Source organism: Nicotiana tabacum, chromosome 23 (assembly GCF_000715075.1).
Source record: "Nicotiana tabacum cultivar K326 chromosome 23, ASM71507v2, whole genome shotgun sequence".
In the NCBI taxonomy this organism is placed as follows: domain Eukaryota; kingdom Viridiplantae; phylum Streptophyta; class Magnoliopsida; order Solanales; family Solanaceae; genus Nicotiana; species Nicotiana tabacum.
The window spans coordinates 113,192,679-113,214,739 of record NC_134102.1 but is presented as its reverse complement, the minus strand read 5'-3'; the positions used below and the strand labels follow the sequence as shown (position 1 = coordinate 113,214,739).

General features: G+C 37.3%; 1 protein-coding gene and 1 long non-coding RNA gene across 2 annotated transcripts; one reads left to right on the top strand and one right to left on the bottom strand.

Annotated features, from left to right (window-relative positions):
- The first annotated feature begins 7 nt into the window (after window positions 1-7).
- On the top strand, window positions 8-6,051 carry LOC107797556 (uncharacterized). Its single transcript, XR_001650714.2, has 3 exons — window positions 8-101; window positions 2,775-3,015; window positions 5,362-6,051. It is a non-coding gene; the product is annotated as an uncharacterized LOC107797556 (long non-coding RNA).
- LOC107797555 (expansin-A11) lies at window positions 771-2,759 on the bottom strand. Its single transcript, XM_016620455.2, has 3 exons — window positions 2,093-2,759; window positions 1,687-2,008; window positions 771-1,307 (listed from the first exon to the last, which is right to left on the bottom strand). The coding sequence occupies exons 1-3, from the start codon at window positions 2,232-2,234 to the stop codon at window positions 998-1,000; spliced, it is 774 nt and encodes a 257-aa protein (XP_016475941.2). The 5' UTR covers window positions 2,235-2,759; the 3' UTR covers window positions 771-997.
- Window positions 6,052-22,061: the final 16,010 nt, after the last annotated feature.

Below are 22,061 nucleotides of genomic sequence, written 5' to 3'. Positions count from 1 at the left end.
TATATATATATATATATATAGCTAGAAAAAAATTAACAATGAATATTGGCCGCTATTTGTGTAATGATCCCATTTTAATTGCCTTCTTCTGCTTCGTTGAGGTATGTTTCTGCCTTCCCCGCTTAATTTAATCCCTGTAATAGCAGTCTGGTTTTCCTTCTTCTGCTTTTTCTATGCTTAAGTAAGGTATTGATATGTGTTCAATGTGTCTCGCCGATGGAATTTGATTGCATCTTGCTGCGGATTTTGTTGATGTTTTGCTTTTTTGATGTTTTAATTTAGATGCATTTTCAGTATTTTTTTTATTGGATTTATGAGGTTAGAATCTCAAATTGGCTATCGAGACCATAGAATTGAACGATTGAGGCTTCAATTGTGATTTCCTTGTTTGATTTGACTTGAACATAGGTCCATGTTTGTAGTTCTGGCCGAAACCCTAACTTCAAGTCACAAATTTATTTTAAGAATTTTGAGTGTCTGAGTATTTTCAATTGGTAATGTGGTTAAGCAGGAATGGCTAAATTGATTTTGAATTTCGGAATTTATGATTAATATGAACTGGTTATATGTCATTTCCTGAATTTAATGTCTGCTCTACTATTTTGTCAATGTTTAATTTTAAATTTGATTCTTACTCCATTGCTCTTGCTTGCCGTACATTGATCCAACATCTGGTGTTTGATTGGATTTCCTTCCATCTTTTCATCGTCTGAGATTCAATTTGAGGGCACAAATTATTTTTACACCGGACAAATAAAGAAAACCATACATAAAAAAAACGAAAGACCCACAAAGAGAAACAGTCTCATTAATCTTCTGTGGACAAGGCTGTGTTAATAATTGGAAGTATACATTTCCATCTTTTCTTCTTATGCCAGTAGTATTGCTGAAAAAAAAATAAAAAAGAAGAGGACATGGCTGCTTTTGGTAAAATATCTAAGCACACCACTGCCTATGAACACAAGAACTCTAAAATTCTTTTCCTTAAGCTTTTGCTTTATGAGAACTGAGTGGGGCTTGAGAATGTCTGCCCAAATCGCCAATTGGCTGGAACGATGTTTAGGAATGTTTTCGTGACACCATCTGTTGCAGTGACCCTGAAGGACAGGGATTGTCCATTGAGATAAGCAGTGGATTGAAAATTGGCTCCCCAGTTGTTAGACATTGTCATCCAATTTGTTCTTGACCCTTTGATTTGAACTGATCGAACTGATCCAGCCCCTCCTACATTGCTTACCAATACTAGCTCAAAATAGTCCCTTCCATTGATTGTGAATCTAACTCCACCACGTTTCTTGCATGGAACCCTGCTCCACAAAACAAAAAACACCCACTTTGTCAAATTTAGCTACTTCCCTTAATAACTTTGTGTTAACTGCCAAGAATCATGTCCGTAGTCGAGCTCATAAGTTACTTATTTAAGCCATTGAATGAGCAAGTGAACATAATTTAACTTGTATACACAGAGAGTAGAAAAATAATTTTATTTGTAGCTGGTACATGCCTGATTTCTAGGTTACTATTCCACTTTTATGGACAGTTACATATATATATGTGATTTGATAAATTGATGCTGTAAAAATTCTTATAGCTGACAACTCTTAGTGGAACTAATCTCATTTAGAATGAAGATTGTGTCATTCTATGGACTAATAATATGTAAATTAAATGAACAATGAGGACTACCTTTTGTAGAGCACGGGAACAATGCCTCCTTTGTAAATACCAATCTTTTCCCAAGCAGGTTGAGCCATGTCGAAATGGGGACGAGGAGGGTTACACCAGCCTCCATTGTTACTAGGAAGATTGTAATTTGGTGGGCAAAAATTTGTAGCTGTAATTGTAACAGATACTCCCTTCTTGCACCATGCGGGGTCTGCCTTATAATCACAGATGATCTTGTAGCATTGGCCACAGGATCCTCCATCATTGAACAATGCAGTGCTCAATGCTGCTGTCCTTGTTCCATACCCTGTTGAATACAAGTTTCCATATCCACAAGCACCACCTACAAAATTACCAAATCACTATATTCATATAGTCGACGTGAACTAGTTTGAGGTTAGTTTGTTTGGAAAATATTGGTACTTACCCATTGTGCCAGAAGCATCAGCCCCACCATAAAAAGTGGCATGAGCTCTCATCCATCCTGAAGCTGTGAAAGCATTAGCATTAAAGAAAATGCTAAAGAAACCTATTATGAAACCCAGTGCTAGAATGCCACATTTGGCCATATCCTTTGTAGAAGCAAGTAGCAGAAGTAGAAATAAGATTGAGGAAATCGAATTGGGATGAGTTTCTAATAATTTGATGGGTTAACCAAGAAAAGTAGCTGCTACTTAAATAGGAGCTCAGTTTTGTTTAATGCAACCACCTCACATGCAATCACTGCAAGTGGGGATGAGGTAGCTGAGAGAAAAACAATTTGTTTTCTATATTGAAATTGAATTATCCCTATCAGCTGAGAACCTCATTCAATTATTCCCACGTTCGTCACCTTTCCCTCAAAGTCCACATTGTTTTCCCAGTAGATAAGCCGTGAATTGTTCAATATATCTCATCTCAACTCTATTATGAAACATAAGACTAGCATCTCACTTGCGACATAAAATATACTTTTTGCCTTGAATTTGTAGGCAAACTCACATGCCTTTGCTTTGACTTTACATTCTTTAGTCCCATCATTCTCATATTAATGCACATGCATGTTGGTGAAGTCCTTTTTACTTGTCTTTCAAGTCTAATAATACTATGTGCTCATTCTTCTCTTTCAGATATGACTTCTACCTTAACAGCAAAGATTACCAAAGATGTGACCCGTTTTTCATAGTTTCCGGAGAAAGTTAAGTGTACGGAATCGGTCTCACATGTTGTACCGTGGTAATGTTCTTGGAAAACTTACCACCTTAATTACTTTAATTTCCTTTGTTAGGCATGCACGTAGGAAGGGGCGGAGCTAGGTGGGCAGAAGTGGTTCAGCCAAATCCCCTTTGCCGAAATCCCCTTTGCCGAAAGGTTAATTTTTATTTTTTATATATTTATTAGATGGTGAATTCCTTTAGTTTCTTCGCGTTTATTTTTTTTATATTTTTTTTTGTAAATTCCCTTGGTGAAATTCTTGCTTCACCCACTGCACGTAGGACCAAAAATATTAAGCATGTTGGATGCTTGAATGACAAGAAAAAGGTCCCAAGTCGTAGGTTCAGAATTCATTCTAGTGTTTGGATTCGAATCGTTATGTCCATTTGGGCTTTTTTACTAAACTTAGAAATAATTTTCATACTTAGAATGACGAGCTTTGAGGTATGAAGAGATAAATATTAGAGTGTTTAGAACTAGAGGCGGAACAAGGATTTTGAGTTTATTGGTTATAGTATCTAGAAAAGATAACTTATAGTGTTCTGAATAAGTTATTTATACATATTAAGTAATTTTTTTAATACGAATACAAAGCCTGGATCAATGTTACTGGGTGTTAATTTCACTGATGGTCATTCAACTTATTATTTATTTTACAAAAGTCACTTATCTATTTTTCATCACTTAAAAGTCACTCAACTTTACCTTTGTAACTTAAAGTCATTCTAGTTCAAAACCTATAAAATATCCTATAAAAATATGACATGACATTAAATTTAATTAAAAAATTTATTTATAGTGCCACATAAGCTTAGATGGACCATGCCCAATTTAGACCCATTTCATCCACAATTTGATTTGACCTATAACCCAAATGGATTTTAATATTTTGAACATTAGAAGGAAAAGAAGAGAACAATTATTTTGTGCTAAAAATATCTTACTTTATTTGTTACGTAATAACCTTAATGCCACCACCTATAATTTCATAAAAAATATGAACATAACTAGCACATAACCAGTTTTTGCATCCTTCATATCATTTTATAATTTTTCATGAAGTTAAAATACTACCATATCAATCTCACATAACATATAAATATACCACTAACAGACAAGAACAGTAAGCTAATAAGAACCTATTTTCATAAATTACTATTCCATTAAAGTCAAAATATTGCTTATTAAGCAATACTAACATACAAAAATACTGCTCAGTAAGAAACACCCACAATGAAATTCCATAGTAGAAGTTGTCAATACACACCGCAAGCGTAGACAACCTATAGCGATAGTTTAGACAAAAGAAAGAGACAACGTATTGTGTCATTGACCGTAAATGTATAACCAAAACTTAAAGATAAATTCAAAAGACCTATTTTTTCTTAAATTTTTTAGACTTCTTTTTCTACAAATTAACCACAAAATCAAAGTGCTAGTCCAGTTAATTGTTCAAATATTAATAACCCATTTTGGTTATAGGTCAAATCGGGCTAAGAAAGAAATGGGTCTAACTTAGATATGGTCTATTTAAACTTATGTGGCATTATTGTTAGATTTTTTAATTAAATATAATGCCATGTCATATTTTTTTATTGGATATTTTATAGGTTTTGAATTATAACGAGTTTTAAGTTATAAAGGTAAAGTTGAGTAACTTTTAAGTGATGAAAAATAGATAAGTGACTTTTGTGATATAAATGATAAATTGGATGACTTTCAGTGAAATTAACCCAAGTTAGTGGTTGAACAGTAGCTCTGCTCCTGTTTAGAACTATGTAATGGTATAGTTCCAGTACAGAGAGTTTAGAACTATACATACTCTCTTCTATACCTGTTAATCAGGTCGGGCTGACCCGTTTACAACCCGGTTCAGCCCGGTACTGTAGCATGGGGGGCGGGCTGGGACGAGTTGGGCGGGGAAGCAGAGGCGAATTCAGGATTTAAATCCTATGGGTTCAATTTTTGAAATTTTTAGCATTGAACCCATTATATATTTAAAGTTATGGGTTCATATCTATTATTTTTGTAATTTTAATAAATTTTTACATATAAACTTTTACTCCGCGTCGAAAGCTATGGGTTCAATTGAACCCGTCCACAATGCACTACATCCGCCCCTGGCGGAAAGCGGGTTTCAAACGAACAGTTTTTTGATACCGGTGCACCGGAACCCGCTAAGCCCGTTAAAGGATTTTTAACGGGCTACAACCCGGCTTTTAACGGGTTTATTTATTTATTTATTTATTTTTGCTGGACCGTTGCCAACGGTCAAATTCAAATATAGCTACCCAATTCCCCCTATTTACCTAATTGGTGCTATTTTAAACCCTTCTATCAAAATGGCCACTTGTCGCCAATTAATCAGTGCTTTATATTCTTATATGGATATTGGACCAACTGAAACTCCTGATATTGACACTTGTATTTCTGATCTACACAAACATTTACAAACTTTATATAATTATTATGTTAACAGTGTTGATACTTCTTCTGCTGTAGATGCAAATATTCCTTCAAGTTCAGTTTCAACATCTGGGACCAGTGGTTTGGATGATAATGATGGTGTTAAAGATTATTTGATTTGGTCTACACTAGGACAGCATCAACAAACTAGTAGCAGGAATATTGATGAACTTCAATTCTGCAAAAGTCAGCAGAGCCCTGCACTAAGGGATTTCTACCACTGGGTTGGTGGAGGAGTAACTCAAATCAATTTTCTGTCTTTCGGCCATGGCTCGAGACGTGCTAAATGTGCTGATTTCAACAGTCGCATCAGAGAGCGCATTTAGCCAAGCAAGGCAGCAACTAGGAGATACCCGTCATTCATTGGGTAGCAACGCTTTGAAAATTCTAGTGTGCTTCAGAGATTAGATAAAATCAGAACGGCGAAATCAAGGGCGTGACGAGGTAGATGAAGTGGAGGACCAAGAAATTGGAGATATAATGGTTTATGGTTCTGATTCAACAAATGCCGGAAACCAAGAACCTCATGTTGACATGGATGAACTTACAAAAATGATGCGAAGCATGTGATGTACTATTTTTTTGTTTTTTTTTTATAATTGTTGTAAACTTTTAATTTGCAAGTTCAAAAATAACAAAATCAAAAAAGAACTTGCAACTTAATTTGAAGTATTATATATTATTCAATAAAAATATCAAATGAAAGTCTTCGGAGCTTGATCCTTACATATTGCCTATTGGTCTTATTAAATAATTTTTTGTAGCCATTTACTTTTAAATTTCAATTTTAAAATTGTAAAATTCAAATTTCAAATTTAAAACTTTAAACTTCAAAGTTTAATTCTAAGCCTTAAAAGTTTGCAAACACTTAAGTATCAATAACATTGAATAAGAAAAATAAAATTTACTTTTAAAAAAAAATAATTGCATGGCCCGATCCAGCCCGCTAAGCCCGAACCCGTACGGACAAAAAAAACTTGAAAAAGTACAGCCCGCTAATTCAGTCCGCTAACAACCCGGAACGTTAAACGGACGGGCTGGTTTATTTTGTGTACAACCCATCCCAACCCGCCCGTTAAACACCCATACTCTCTTTGTTCTAATCTATGTGATAGTGTTTGAGGAGACAAAAGAAAGAAAGGCTTTTGAAACTTGTAGTTTAAAATAAGTCAAACAAATTTCTAAGGCTATATATCATCTAGGGTAAAGATGAAAGGTTTAGAATTAAAATCTTACTAAATACAAAAATGTCATTTTCTTGAACTCACCAAAAAAGGAAGAGTGTCATATAGATTCTAGAGGGAGTATATAAAGTATCATTAATTAAAATTTCTATAATTAAAAACATTTGTAGTGTTTCAAAAGTAGTCCAAGAGAAATACCGTAACTGAAAAGTACGGCTCTCAGCACAAAGCTTTCTGGGAAATGACGTTGCCCGATATGTAACTCCATTATCATAGCCAAAACAAACAACAAGAAAAGTAAATTTAATCAGATTCATTTATCAAAGTAGTGAATTTTATTATTTGGTCTTAATTGGTTGGCTGATAATATTCGCTCATGATTAATTCCATGTTATTTCCTTGAATCACGGTGTATGTAGATTGTAGAGAAACAAAAAGAGAGGTGTCTTATCATTTGATCTTCAGATTTTAGTAATTGAATAATAGCATCCTCAAACAAGTACAGAATGTGTACGTACGAACTTCAGAATTCAAGAAACTGGCCATGTGCTTATCCTCCCCACAATCAACCAAAAGCGCGAAGTTTATTCAAAAGTCTACTCTTAGAAATTCCTTAGGATTCTTGATTAATGCTGAGCTAACTACAGCGCAAAACCGTACTCTTTTTATGACAACTTGTTGCCTCTTAATAAATCTAAATCATTCAAATTTTGTATGTAGATTTAAAATTATTGAGACGGTAGTTTAGATATATACTTTCGCAGCAACCCTATGAACTCCCCAAGAATCCATAGCAAAAAGGAGAGAAAAGTTTTTTTCTTTCCCTAAAATAAAGAGGCAGCCACTATCCACGGGTGGTGGCAACATAAATTGTGAGTTGTGACTATTGGTTGGAGGGGGAAGCACTCCAAGCTTTCCTCTCCTTTTTACTATGGATTCTGAAAACCATGGGTCGATGAGTCATTGAATATAGTAGTGGAAGGGATGAGATTCTCATGGGAAATTCCCTCCATTCGAACATAAGCAGCATATTTCTTATTCTATGTGAACTTGAAATCAGGGGGAACCCATGCAACCTATAACACTTCTCTATAGTGTGTCCAGTCTTCTTGTAATACTAGCACGACACTGAAGTTGAAGCTGAAGACTTCTTGGGTTCAAAAGTAACCCTCTGATTATAAGGTTTATTAGGTTGTTGGTAGTTAGAGGATGCAGAAAATGAGGTTGAATTAGCAAAAAATCCCGGAGACAGAGTTTGAGTCTCCTTCTGACTTTCTTCATGTTAAAGGAGTGAATACGCTTTACTGATTGTTGGGTATGGAGACATCATAAGAATGCTGCTTTTAACTATTGAGTAAGATTCATTAACACCACTGAGAAACTGAAAGAGATGTTGATCTTCAATGGACTTAGGAAGTGCACCACAAGAACATGTGGGCAAAGAAGAGTTCAATTCATCCCATAAGTTCCTCGTTCTGGTGAAGTAGGTTGCTATATCAACAAACCCTTGAGAGGTGGAACTAATCTCCCTTTGGAGTTGGATATACTTGATCCATTAGATTGACCAAATCTATCATTTATATCTGCACATACTTCTTTTGCAGTGGCAAAACACATAGACACTTATAACAATTTCTCTAGTTAAGAAGTTAGTAATTCATGTCTTTACCATGTTATTACAACTCTCCCAATAAGAAAAATATGGAGACTCAGGAGGTGGTTGAAGAATTTTACCAGTGACTAGACCTAATTTGTTTTGCTGAAAGGGAAGTCAACATACTACTATGCCATATCACAAAGCCAGTCCCATTGAAAGGTATTGTAATTAATTGACTATCGGGACTGTCGGAAGGATACACATAAAAAGGGTATGATGAATCTAAGGTGAATTCAATGAAATCAATAGTCGAGATTGAACCTCAGAATTTGGCACAAAATTACCCATAACAAAATTAATCACAATTTCATATAGTAGTTTCAATTACGAACCAGAAGAAATCGTCAAATCGATGCTTGACCACAACAATACACAGTCGACTATGAGAATATAGAGTATATGAGAAGAATATTACCCGTCTTCAGGGCCGGCTTAAAGGCTAGGCAAGTAAGGCATATTGTGATGACCCAAAATGTTATCTTTAAATTTAATAATTAATTTTATATTCTAAGACCTCGAAAAGTACTATTTATCATTCCTTGACTTGCGTGCACAGTCCGTAAAATTTTCCGGAAAGTTTTCAGGTGAAAAATGAATTAAAATACGAATTAGAGCTTTAAAACTCAACTAAGTTGACTTTGGTCAACATTTTAAGCAAACGGACTCGGATCAGTATTTTGATAGTTTTGGTAGGTCCGTATCATGATTTGGAACTTAGGCGTATGCTCGAAATCAAATTCCGAGGTCCTTAGCCCGAGATATGGAATTTTGATGAAAAATTAAAAGTTTAAGTTCAAATAGTGACCGGATATCAAATTATGTGCAAATGACCCCGGAATAGAATTTTGATGATTCCAACAGCTCCGTATGGTGATTTTGGACTTAGGAGCATGATCGGAATTTTATTTGGAAGTCCGTAGTGGAATTAGGCTTAAAATGCCGAAAGTTGAATTTTTGGGAAGTTTGACCGAGGGGTTGACTTTTTGATATCGAGGTCGAAATCCGATTCTGAAAATTTTTATAGCTCAGTTATATCATTTATGACTTGTGTGCAAAATTTGAAGTCATTCCGAATTGATTTGATGTGTTTCGACACAAGATATAGAATTTGAAAGTTCAAAGTTCATTGATTTTGATTTGAGATGCGATTCTTCGTTTTGATGTTGTTTGATGTAGTTTGAAGCCTCGACTAAGTTCGTATGGTATTTTGGGACATGTTGGAATAATTGGTTAAGGTCCCGAGGGTCTCGGGTGGATTTCGGAAGGTAAACGGAATGGATTTCGGACAAAGTGCTGGAAATTTCTGTTTGCAGAAATTTCTGTTGCAGAAATTTCGTGCGTGGAGCCAACTTTGGAAGCTTATATCTCGCAATTCATAAGGAATCAGAAAATGTGCAAAATATAAAAGTTGTAGTCGTTTGATTATAGGTTCCATAAAGTTAAACTATGCATTATTTGGACATTTGTACAGAAAGCTATGATGGATTGAATGAAGGCTGGTAGAGCAGTTTCGTCAGAAATTTTGCCAGAAATTTTGATGCATGCAGCCGACTTTGGGAGCCTATATCTCGCAATGCATAAGGAATCAGAATAATGGCAAAACATGAAAGTTGTAGTCGGTGGATTCTAGTTTCCAGAAAAATAAACCATTTATTATTTGGACATTTGTACATAAAGTTATGATCAATTGAAGTAAGACTGGTAGAGCTATTTCTGGTGGACTTTTAGTGACGGATTGGCATAAACTTAAGGACCAAAAATGGTCATTTCATTCATTTCGTTTTGGATTTTTGGAGCACGGTTCTTGGGCGATTTTTGGGTGATTTTAACGGAAAAACATTGAGGTAAGTGTTCCTTATCCTATATTGATTATATTTCATGATTCCATACTCATTTACATCATGAACCCGTGAATTTATGAAAGAAAAATCAAGATTTTTGCAAAATCTTCCAAAAATGAAATTTTAAGATTTGGAGGTCGAGTTGTTATTGGATTTTGGTAAAATTGGTATGGGTGGACTCGTAATTGAATGGGTTGTCGGATTTTATAAGTTTCGCCGGATTCCGAGTTGTGGGCCCCACGGGCAAATTTTGAGCTAATTTCGGATTTTAATGAAAATATAATATTTTCTTATGAAATTGATTACTATAATTTTTGTTGACTGTATCGAATTAATTATGACTAGATACAAGTCGATCGGAGTCGAAAATTCGAGGAAAAAGCATAATACTTGGTTAAATTGGAGCAAGTCGAGGTAAGTGACTTGTCTAACCTTGTGTGGGGGAAATTTCCCCTAGAATTAATATTAATGTGATTATTGAAATATGTTGAAAGTCGTGTACACAAGGTGACGAGTGTGTACACGGGCTAATTGCGAAAGATTATATTTTTAAATTGTGTAGATCACTGTTGCGCATTTATTAAATTATTTTATCTTGTTATATTCTTCATCATTGATGTGAGATATATACTTCAAATTTGTTTGATCTTTTCTTATTAATTATTTTACCTGTTTAGTTGAAACTTGGTTTCTTTTATTCTGTGCATTATTTGAAGGTTGATTTTCTTTAAATTAAATATTATTAATATGAAGTATTTGACATTTTTAAACTTGATATTGAAGCAACGTAGTAAAGATTTTAAAATATTATTTTCCTAAATTATTTACTCCTGAATATTTTTATACTCATTGTGAGGGAGCCGTGAGCTCTTTATTGTGGAAGAATATTATTGTTGAATTATTTTGACATGAGCCGTGAGCTCTTTATTGTGGAAAAATATTATTGTTGAATTATTTTGACATGAGCCGTGAGCTCTTTATTGTGGAAAAATATTATTGATGAATTATTTTGACATGAGCCGTGAGCTCTTTATTGTGGAAAACTATTATTGATGATTTATTTTGGCATGAGCCGTGAGTTCTTTATTGTGAAAAAATATTGTTGTTGAATTATTTTGGCAAGTTAAATTATTTGAGCACTTGAGGTGCAAATTGTGATATTGATACGCATGCGGTGATATAAGGTCTGGGTGTTGAAACGCATGCGGTGAGATAAGGGTGGCTTGATACGCGTGGCTAGTAGGGGAACTACTAGAAGTCATGCGGTGTGATAAGGGTGGCTAAAACGCGGGATGCTATTTCGGAAAAAAATATTTTCTTTAAATAAATTGTGAAGGCTCCCGCGGTGATATAAGGAAATGAGATATTGTGAAATTATTTATAACTTGGGACTACGAGGCAGTACCTCGGTAGTGCCCTTGTTGATATTGATTTATGGCCATAGTTGCTTTCGATTAATTGTTGTGATTTTCATAAAGTTGAAGGAAATTCTGTTTTGATTCCATGAGATATTATTTGCAATTATTTGGTGTCATTAAATGTGACATACTATTTAATTCATTTTTAATGTCATTTTATTTTACTACATTGATAAACATTTTACCATGCCATTATTATATTCCAGTAGGGCCTTACCTGACCTCGTCACTACTCTACCGAGATTAGGCTTGGCACTTACTGGGTACCGCTGTGGTGTACTCATACTACGCTTCTGCACATCTTTTTGTGCAGATCCAGGTACATTTTACCAGCCTAGACGTTAGTGAGTTACCTGCGCACGGAGAATTCGAGGTATATCTGCCAGCGTCCGCAGACTCCGGAGTCCCCTTCTATCATTTTATGTTGCTTCCTTATATTTTATTTAGACCTTGACATATAGAGACATTGAGAATAAATTCTTAGAAGCTTGTGACTTATTTCTACCGGGTTTTGGGAGTTGAAATTGTTTGAATTGTAGTTTATTTATTTTAGATATTTATTATTATTCCGCATTGATAGGCTTACCTAGTCTTAGAGACTAGGTGCCATCTCGACATCCTACGGAGGGAATTTGGGGTCGTGACAAGTTGGTATCAAAGCACTAGGTTCATAGGTGATATGAGTCACAAGCAGGTTTAGTAAAGTCTTGTGGATCGGTACGGAGACGTCTGTACTTATCTTCGGGAGGCTATGGAACTATTAGGAAATATTCACTTCTTTGACTCCCTATCGTGAGGCATTGATTTAGCTTGAAACATATATCTTATATTCCTTTGTATCCACTCGTGTATGACATTGCGCACTCAGTATCAGTTGTGTGTCGACGGTTCGTAATGCCGTATATGGACTATGAGGGAGCCAGAGATGCTCAAACATTGCCTCAACGTGTGGTTCCGACTAAAGATGCGGACGTATTGAGAGATCACCTAGTGAATCATGTGGGGGTGCAACGGACATTGGCGTCTGGTTGATTTATACAAGCTGTGAAGATTATTATTGTGGATCATCATAAGTTGTGACCTATGACTTCACGCCGTCCACTATCAATGGGTGGATTGTGGGGTCATGTATTATATCAGTTTTGGGCCTGAAATGTATATATGTGGTACTGAAAGGTTCCCTAAAATTTACACATGTTTAAGACCTGAGATTTCGTAGAGGATAAGGTTGGGACTTACGGTATGTCCGCCTCCTTAATAATCCTATACTTCAATACCAAAGGAGTGATAGAAACAACTCAAAATTTATAGAAGGTCTACTCAGCGTGGACGTCACGGTTGCGGATTTTTGGGTGCTTCGGAGGAAGTACACTTATTGACGAGAGTCTGGACTATGTGGTTCGTGACAAGATTTGTCTGTATGGAGCTCTACTTTTGTGATAGTTGTGTATAAATAGGGGTAAGGGTTACCCCAAAGAAGAATCTAAGAGTATGTTAGGAAATTGGTCAGCTCAACAGTGTTGAGTCAGCATAACAAAAGAAGAAATTTGCCTTGGGAGAGATAATTCTCCACCGGTATTCGTGGAAAGCCTATGAAGAGGGCAGACCAGCCAATGCAACACCGCCCTCTCTTGGCTCAGTTCTCAGAAACGCTTTTGAAAGAGTTTGTTTCCTGGACTCTCCGTAATGCATGGCGCATAGGGTATGAACGGTTGCGTCAGGTCATCATTGACGGTGTCGGAATATGCCATCAAGTTCAACAAGTTAGCCTGTCATACTCCTACTTTGCTTCCTATGGCCAGAGGGCGAGTCCACTGACTCATTAAAGGACTCAATTATGATCGTAAAATTTTGTACGACTCGGGAGCTACAAGATGATACTTCATTTCTGCTAGTTATACAAATTACCAAGATATTAGAATGTGTTCGGGGTGAGGAAAAAGGAAACTATGGAGACCAAGACGTCTCGAGGTTCTGGGGGATTCAGTGGATTCTACTCTACAAGTATAAATCATTATGGCGGGGGCTCGGGCAGTCGGCCAGCCCAGTCCGCACATCAGATTACTCGGGGTGCTCCAGTAAGTTCTTTTAATGCACCACTGACATGAGTTCATACAATGGTTATTCCAGTTATCTGGCACAGACTCAATATGAGCAGCCTAACCCGCAAAAGGGTTGTTATGAATACGGTGATACTAGGTACATCATGAGAAAAATTGTCAAAAACTCGGGAGAGACTATTTCATCAAAGCACTCAGGCTACGTGCCCCATTGAAGTTACTACACCACCCACACGACCAGTTAGGGGTGGAGGACAGACGGGTAAAAGGTGTCCTAGAGGTGGAGACCCAGCCATTGATATATTTATTTTACGGTATGGCGGAGGTCGCTACATCAGATGGTGTCGTTACAGGTACGACCTCGATTTAATATAAAGGAATAATTTCCTTAAGTTGATTCGGTTCTCAATATCAAAACGAGTCTTCCTATTGTGCTCCACTTATGAGTGAGCTTCATAATTCTATAATCTACTTATGTGTTTACCCCTGTTGGGAGATTTTATGGAGATAACTATGCCTATCATTTCGCGTTGGTCACTAATAAGAGCTGCGAGGCTAAATGTGGCTTTCTGTTACTCATTTCGGTAAATTTTGATGTAAATTCCGAATAATTAATTGCAAATTATGAATTATATGCCCTACCGGTGTGGGGTTCATTATGTATTGTGATTTGGTGTAACCGAAATTATTTAAAAGGAGAAAATGAAAATTTTTAATTGGCATGATGTGCATATTACTTATGATTCAGAACTGAGGACGAGATCCTCACATTTTTATGTAAATTGATATGTTTAAACCGGGCTACGAGCTGTGGTGGAAGTTATATAAGGACGAGATCCTTGTGAGGAAAATTCTTGTGTTTAAGTTCTCCCTTGTGAAATTAAATTTGTACTATAGTACTAATAGGGAGTCATGCCTGTTAGGCTTATTTGAAAATTCTTATATGAAATTCTCTGTGCATAGTTGTCAAATTCGTGTTGTAATTATTAATTTTTAACCTACGAGGTAGGTGCCCGCCTAGGTGGCGTTAAATGTGACTCGTTAATTTGGGTAAATAATTATGAAGTCTTCATGCCTCGCATCTAGTTATCAGTATTGTGAAGGTTTGCAACGAGAGTTTTGTTAACATTAGGTTAAATGACGATTATGTTATTGATTATGAACAACTATTAAGACCAAATTGATCCAAGAGGGTGCCCCATTTACAGGGTCAGACGAGTGTGAGTTAAGCTTTCATAAGCTCAAGATCACTTTGACTACGACACACGCGTTGGTATTACTTACATATTCAAGGTCTTATACTGTGTATTATGATGCGTCGCGTATTGGTCTCGGCGCGATGTTGATACAAGGTGGTAGGGGTGATTGCCTATGCATCCAGACAGTTAAAGGTATATGAGGAAAAAAAAATTGGTCCACGGCCTTGAGTTAGCAGCTATTGTTCGTGCATTGAAGAATTTGGCGGCATTATTTGTACGGTGTCCATTGTGAGGTCTACATCGATCACCGAAGTCTACAACATATGTTTAAACAGAAGGATCTTAATTTGTGGCAGCGAAGATGGTTGGAGTTGCTTAAGGATTATGATATCACCATTCTCTATCATCTTGGGAAGGCCAATGTAGTGGCCGATGCCTTGAGTCGTAAGGCGGAGAGTTTGGGAAGCTTAGCATATTTACCGGTAGCAGAGAGGCCTTTGGCCTTGGATATTCAGGCCTTGGCCAACCAGTTTGTCAGATTGGATATTTCCGAACCGAGTCGAGTTTTGGCTTGTGTGGTTTCTCAGTCTTCTCTTTATGATCGTATTAGGGAGCGTCAGTATGTTGACCCCCATTTTCTTGTCCTTAAGGATACAGTTCAGCACGGTGATGCCAAATAAGTCGCAATTGGAGATGACGATGTATTACGGATGCAGGGCAGGCTATGTGTGCCTAATGTAGATGGTTTTCATGAATTGATTCTCCATGAGGCTCACAGTTCGCGGTACTCCATATATCCGGGTGCTGCGAAGATGTAGCAGGACTTGAGGTAACATTATTAGTGGAGGAAGATAAAGAAAAACATAGTGGAGTATGTAGCTCGGTATCTAAATTATCAACAAGTGAAATATGAGCATCAACGACCTAGTGGATTACTTCAGAAGTTAGTGATTCCAGAATGGAAATGGGAGAGGATCACTATGGATTTCGTTGTTGGGCTCCCACAGACTCAGAGGAAGTTCAATGCAGCTTGGGTGATTGTGGATAGATTGACCAAGTTAGCTCATTGCAATCCTATGATGACTACCTACTCTTCCGAGCAGTTAGCTCGAATCTATATTCGCGAGATTGTCAGATTTCACGGCATACCGATATCTATCATCTCTGACCGGGATACGTAGTTTACATCACGGTTCTAGAGGGCAGTACAACGTGAGTTGGGTACTCGGGTAGAGTTCAATACAACATTTCACCCTCAGACGGATGAGGAGATCGAACGCACTATTCAGATACCGAAGGATATGTTTCGTGCGTGTGTGATAGATTTTGGGGGTGCTTGGGATCAGTTCTTACCACTTGCGTAGCTTGCTTACAACAATAGTTGTCAGTCAAGCATTCAGATGGCTCCGTATGAGGCCTTGTATGGTAGGTGGTGCCAGTCCCTAGTGGGTTGGTTCGAACCGGGTGAGGCTAGGCTATTGGGTACAGACTTGGTTCAGGATGCCTTGGAAAAGGTTAAGTTGATTCAGGATTGACTTCGTACAGCCTAATCTAGACAGAAGAATTATGCAAATCGAAAGGTTCGTGATGTTGCATTCATGGTTGGTGAGCGGGTATTGCTCCGGGTTTCGCCTATGAAGGGTGTGAGGAGGTTCGGGAAGAAGGGCAATTTGAGCCCTAGGTATATTGGACCTTTTGAGATTCTTGATAGAGTTGGAGAGGTGGCTTACAAACTTACACTACCACCTAGTCTCTTTGCCGGTCATCCGATATTCCATGTTTCCATGGTTCGGAAATATCACGGCGATCCGTCTCATGTGTTAGACTTCAGTTCGGTTCAGTTGGACAAGAATCTATCTTATTTTGAGGAACCAATGGCTATTTTGGATAGGCATGTTCGAAAGCTGAGGTCAAAGAACATTGCTTCCGTGAAGGTTCAGTGGAGGGGTCATCCGGTCGAGGAGGCGACTTGGGAGACCGAGCATGATATGCGCAGCTGTTATCCACACTTATTCACCAGCTTAGGTACTTTTTCTAACTCCGTTCGAGGACGAACGTTTGTTTTAGAAGTGGAGAATGTGATGACCCAAAATGTCATCTTTAAATTTAATAATTAATTTTGTATTCAAAGACCTCGAAAAGCACTATTTATTATTCCTCGACTTGCGTGCACAGTCCGTAAAATTTTTCTGAAAGTTTTCAGGTGAAAAATGAATTAAAATGTGAATTAGAGCTTTAAAACTTAACTGAGTTGACTTTGGTCAACATTTTGAGCAAACGGACTCGGATCAGTGTTTTGATAGTTTTGGTAGGTCCGTATCGTGATTTGGGACTTTGGCGTATGCCCAGAATCAAATTCTGAGGTCCTTAGCCCGAGATATGGAATTTTGATGAAAAATTAAAAGTTTAAGTTCAAATAGTGACCGGATATCAAATTATGTGCAAATGACCCCGAAATAGAATTTTGATGATTCCAACAGCTCCGTATGGTGATTTTGGACTTAGGAGCGTGATCGAAATTTTATTTGGAAGTCCGTAGTGGAATTAGGCTTAAAATGCCGAAAGTTGAATTTTTGGGAAGTTTGACCGAGGGGTTGACTTTTTGATATCGAGGTCGAAATCCGATTCTGAAAATTTTCATAGCTCAGTTATGTCATTTATGACTTGTGTGCAAAATTTGAAGTGATTCCGAATTGATTTGATGTATTTCGACACAAGATATAGAATTTGAAAGTTCAAAGTTCATTGATTTTGATTTGAGGTGCGATTCTTCGTTTTGATGTTGTTTGATGTAGTTTGAAGCCTCGACTAAGTTCGTATGGTATTTTGGGATATGTTGGAATAATTGGTTAAGGTCCCGAGGGTCTCGGGTGGATTTCGGAAGGTAAACGGAATGGATTTCGGACAAAGTGCTGGAAATTTCTGTTTGCAGAAATTTCTGTTGCAGAAATTTCGTGTGTGGAGCCAACTTTGGAAGCTTATATCTCGCAAATCATAAGGAATCAGAAAATGTGCAAAACATGAAAGTTGTAGTCGTTTGATTATAGGTTCCAGAAAGTTAAACTATGCATTATCTGGACATTTGTAGAGAAAGCTATGATGGATTGAATGAAGGCTGGTAGAGTAGTTTCGTCAGAAATTTCACCAGAAATTCTGATGCATGCAGCCGACTTTGGGAGACTATATCTCGCAATGCATAAGGAATCAGAATAATAGCAAAACATGAAAGTTGTAGTCGGTGGATTCTAGTTTCCAGAAAGTTAAACCATTTATCATTTGGACATTTTTACATAAAGTTATGATCAATTGAAGTAAGACTGGTAGAGCTATTTCTGGTGGACTTTTAGTGACGAAAAATAGACTTTTAGTGATGGATTGGCATAAACTTAAGGACCAAAAATGGTCATTTCATTCATTTCGTTTTGGATTTTTGGAGCACGGTTCTTGGGCGATTTTTGGGTGATTTTCACGGGAAAACATTGGGGTAAGTGTTTCTTATCCTATATTGATTATATTTCATGATTCCATACTCATTTACATCATGAATCCGGAAGAAAAATCAAGATTTTTGCAAAATCTTCCAAAAATGAAATTTTAAGATTTGGAGGTCGAGTTGTTATCGGATTTTGGTAAAATTGGTATGGGTGGATTCGTAATTGAATGGGTTGTCGGATTTTATAAGTTTCGCCGGATTCCGAGATGTGGGCCCCACGGGAAAAGTTTGAGCTAATTTCGGATTTTAATGAAAATATAATATTTTCTTATGAAATTGATTACTATAATTTTTGTTGACTGTATCGAATTAATTATGACTAGATACAAGTCGATCGGAGTCAAAAATTCGAGGAAAAAATATAATACTTGGTTAAATTGGAGCAAGTCGAGGTAAGTGACTTGTCTAACCTTGTGTGGGGAAAATTTCTCCTAGAATTAATATTAATGTGATTATTGAAATGTGTTAAAAGTCGTGTACACGAGGTGACGAGTGTGTACACGGGCTAATTGCGAAAGATTTTATTTTTAAATTGTGTAGATCACTGTTGTGCATTTATTAAATTATTTTATCTTGTTATATTCTTCATCATTGATGTGAGATATATACTTCAAATTTGTTTGATCTTTTCTTACTAATTGTTTTACCTGTTTAGTTGAAACTTGGTTTCTTTTATTTTGTGCATTATTTGAAGGTTGATTTTCTTTAAATTAAATATTATTAATATGAAGTATTTGATATTTTTAAACTTGATATTGAAGCAACGTAGTAAAGATTTTGAAATATTATTTTCCTAAATTATTTACTCCTGAATATTTTTATACTCATTGTGAGGGAGCCGTGAGCTCTTTATTGTGGAAGAATATTATTGTTGAATTATTTTGACATGAGCCGTGAGCTTTTTTGAGCCGTGAGTTCTTTATTGTGGAAAAATATTATTGATGAATTATTTTGACATGAGCCGTGAGCTCTTTATTGTGGAAAACTATTATTGATGATTTATTTTGGCATGAGCCGTGAGTTTTTTATTGTGAAAAAATATTATTGTTGAATTATTTTGGCAAGTTAAATTATTTGAGCACTTGAGGTGCAAATTGTGATATTGATACGCATGCGGTGATATAAGGTCTGGGTGTTGAAACGCATGCGGTGAGATAAGGGTGGCTTGATACGCGTGGCTAGTAGGGGAACTACTAGAAGTCATGCGGTGTGATAAGGGTGGCTAAAACGCGGGATGCTATTTCGAAAAAAATATTTTCTTTAAATAAATTGTGAAGGCTCCCGCGGTGATATAAGGAAATGAGATATTGTGAATTTATTTATGATTTGGGACTACGAGGCGGTACCTCTGTGGTGTACTCATACTACGCTTCTGCACATCTTTTTGTGCAGATCCAGGTATATTTTTACTAGCCTAGACGTCAGTGAGTTACTTGCGCACGGAGACTTCGAGGTATATCTGCCAGCGTCCGCAGACTCCAGAGTCCCCTTCTATCATTTTATGTTGCTTCCTTATATTTTATTTAGACCTTGACATATAGAGACATTAAGAATAAATTCTTAGATGCTTGTGACTTATTTCTACCGGGTTTTGGGAGTTGAAATTTTTTGAATTGTAGTTTATTTATTTTAGATATTTATTATTATTCCGCATTGATAGGCTTACCTAGTCTTAGAGATTAGGTGCCATCACGACATCCTACGGAGGGAATTTGGGGTCGTGACAAGTTGGTATCAGAGCACTAGGTTCATAGGTGTTATGAGTCACAAGAAGGTTTAGTAAAGTCTTGTGGATCGGTACGGAGACGTCTGTACTTATCTTCGGGAGGCTATGGAACTGTTAGGAAATATTCACTTCTTTGACTCCTTATCGTGCGGCATTGATTTAGCTTGAAACATATATCTTATATTCCTTTGTATCCACTCGTGTATGACATTGCGCACTCAGTATCAGTTGTGTGTCGACGGTTCGTAATGCCGTATATGGACTATGAGGGAGCCAGAGATGCTCAAACATTGCCTCAACGTGTGGTTCCGACTGAAGATGCAGACATATTGAGAGATCACCTAGTGAATCATGTGGGGGTGCAACGGACGTTGGCGTCTGGTTGATTTATACAAGCTGTGAAGATTATTATTGTGGATCATCGTAAGTTGTGACCTATGACTTCACACCGTCCACTATCAATGGGTGGATTGCGGGGTCATGTATTATATCAGTTTTGGGCCTGAAATGTATATATGTGGTACTGAAAGGTTCCCTAAAATTTACACATGTTTAAGACCTGAGATTTCGTAGAGGATAAGGTTGGGACTTGCGGTATGTCCGCCTCCTTAATAATCCTATACTTCAATACCAAAGGATTTATAGAAATAACTCAAAATTTATAGAAGGTCTACTCAGCGTGGACGTCACGGTTGCGGATTTTGGGGTGCTTCGGAGGAAGTACACTTGTTGACGAGAGTCTGGACTATGTGGTTCGTGACAAGATTTGTCTGTATGGAGCTCTACTTTTGTGATAATTGTGTATAAATAGGGGTAAGGGTTACCCCAAAGAAGAATCTAAGAGTATGTTAGGAAATTGGTCAGCTCAACAGTATTGACCGTTGGCAGTATGCTTGGGTCCGGGAGATACCGATTACATCCTACGGGAAGTGCACGAGGGCACTTGCGGGAATCACTCCGGGGCCGATACATTAGTTCGAAAAATAATCAGAGCAGGGTATTATTGGATCGATATGGGCAAAGATGCGAAGGGATTTGTTCGTAAATATGACAAATGTTAAAGGTTTGCACCAATGATCCATCAACCCGGAGAGCAACTCCACTCAGTCCTATCAACATGGCCGTTTATGAAACGGGGAATGGATATCGTCGGCCCCCTGCCATCGACCCCAGGTAAAGCCAAATTCATTTTATTTATGACTGACTATTTTTCTAAATGGGTTGAAGCGCAGGCGTTCGAGAAAATAAGAGAGAAAGAAGTTATAGACTTTATTTGGGATCATATCATATGCCGATTCGGGATACCCGCCGAAATAGTATGTGATAATGAAAAACAATTTGTTGGCAGCAAGGTAACGAGATTCCTTGAGGACCATAAAATAAGAAGAATACTATCGATGCCATACCACCCCAACGGTAATGGACAGGTCGAATCAACAAACAAAACTGTCATTCAAAACCTAAAGAAGAGGTTAAACGACGCTAAAGGAAAATGGAGAGAAATCCTGCCCGAAGTGCTTTGGGCATATCGGACGATGTCAAAATCCAGTACGGGGGCGACCCCATTCTCCTTAGTATATGGGTCTGAAGCATTGATACCCGTTGAAGTTGGTAAACCCAGTGCCAGATTTTGATTCGCGATGGAAGAATCAAATAACGAGGCTATGAATACCAGCCTCGAACTATCGGACGAAAGACGAGAAGCTGCTCTCGTCCAACTGGCTGCCCAAAAGCAGCGAATCGAAAAATATTATAATCGAAGAACCAAGCTCCGCCATTTCAAGCCCGGGAACTTAGTGTTAAGGAAAGTTACCATCAATACCCGAAATTCGAACGAAGGAAAACTAGGACCAAATTGGGAAGGACCATATCAGGTGCTCGAGAACTTCGAAAAGGGATCATACAGGCTCGGCATTATAAACGGCAAACAGCTGGAATGTATCACATCTAAAACAGTACTACTGCTAAGGTACGACCTTTCCATATTCATTTACATTTCAAAACTGACCCCTGCAGAAGCCCGAAAGAGGGCTAAGATGGATCTTTCGCTTGAAAGCATGTGTTGCACTCTTTTTCCCTTAGACCGATTTTATCCCAAATGGGTTTTTCGACAAGGTTTTTAATGAGGCAACCATTGATCGTGCTGCACCTACAACAA

Coding starts and splice junctions, on each gene's coding strand:
- LOC107797555 (XM_016620455.2), bottom strand. CDS start 2,234: ATGGCCAAATGTGGCATTCTAGCACTGGGTTTCATAATAGGTTTCTTT. Junction 2,009..2,092: donor TGATGCTTCTGGCACAATGG/GTAAGTACCAAT, acceptor GTAATTTTGTAG/GTGGTGCTTGTGGATATGGA. Junction 1,308..1,686: donor GTTCCCGTGCTCTACAAAAG/GTAGTCCTCATT, acceptor TTTGTGGAGCAG/GGTTCCATGCAAGAAACGTG.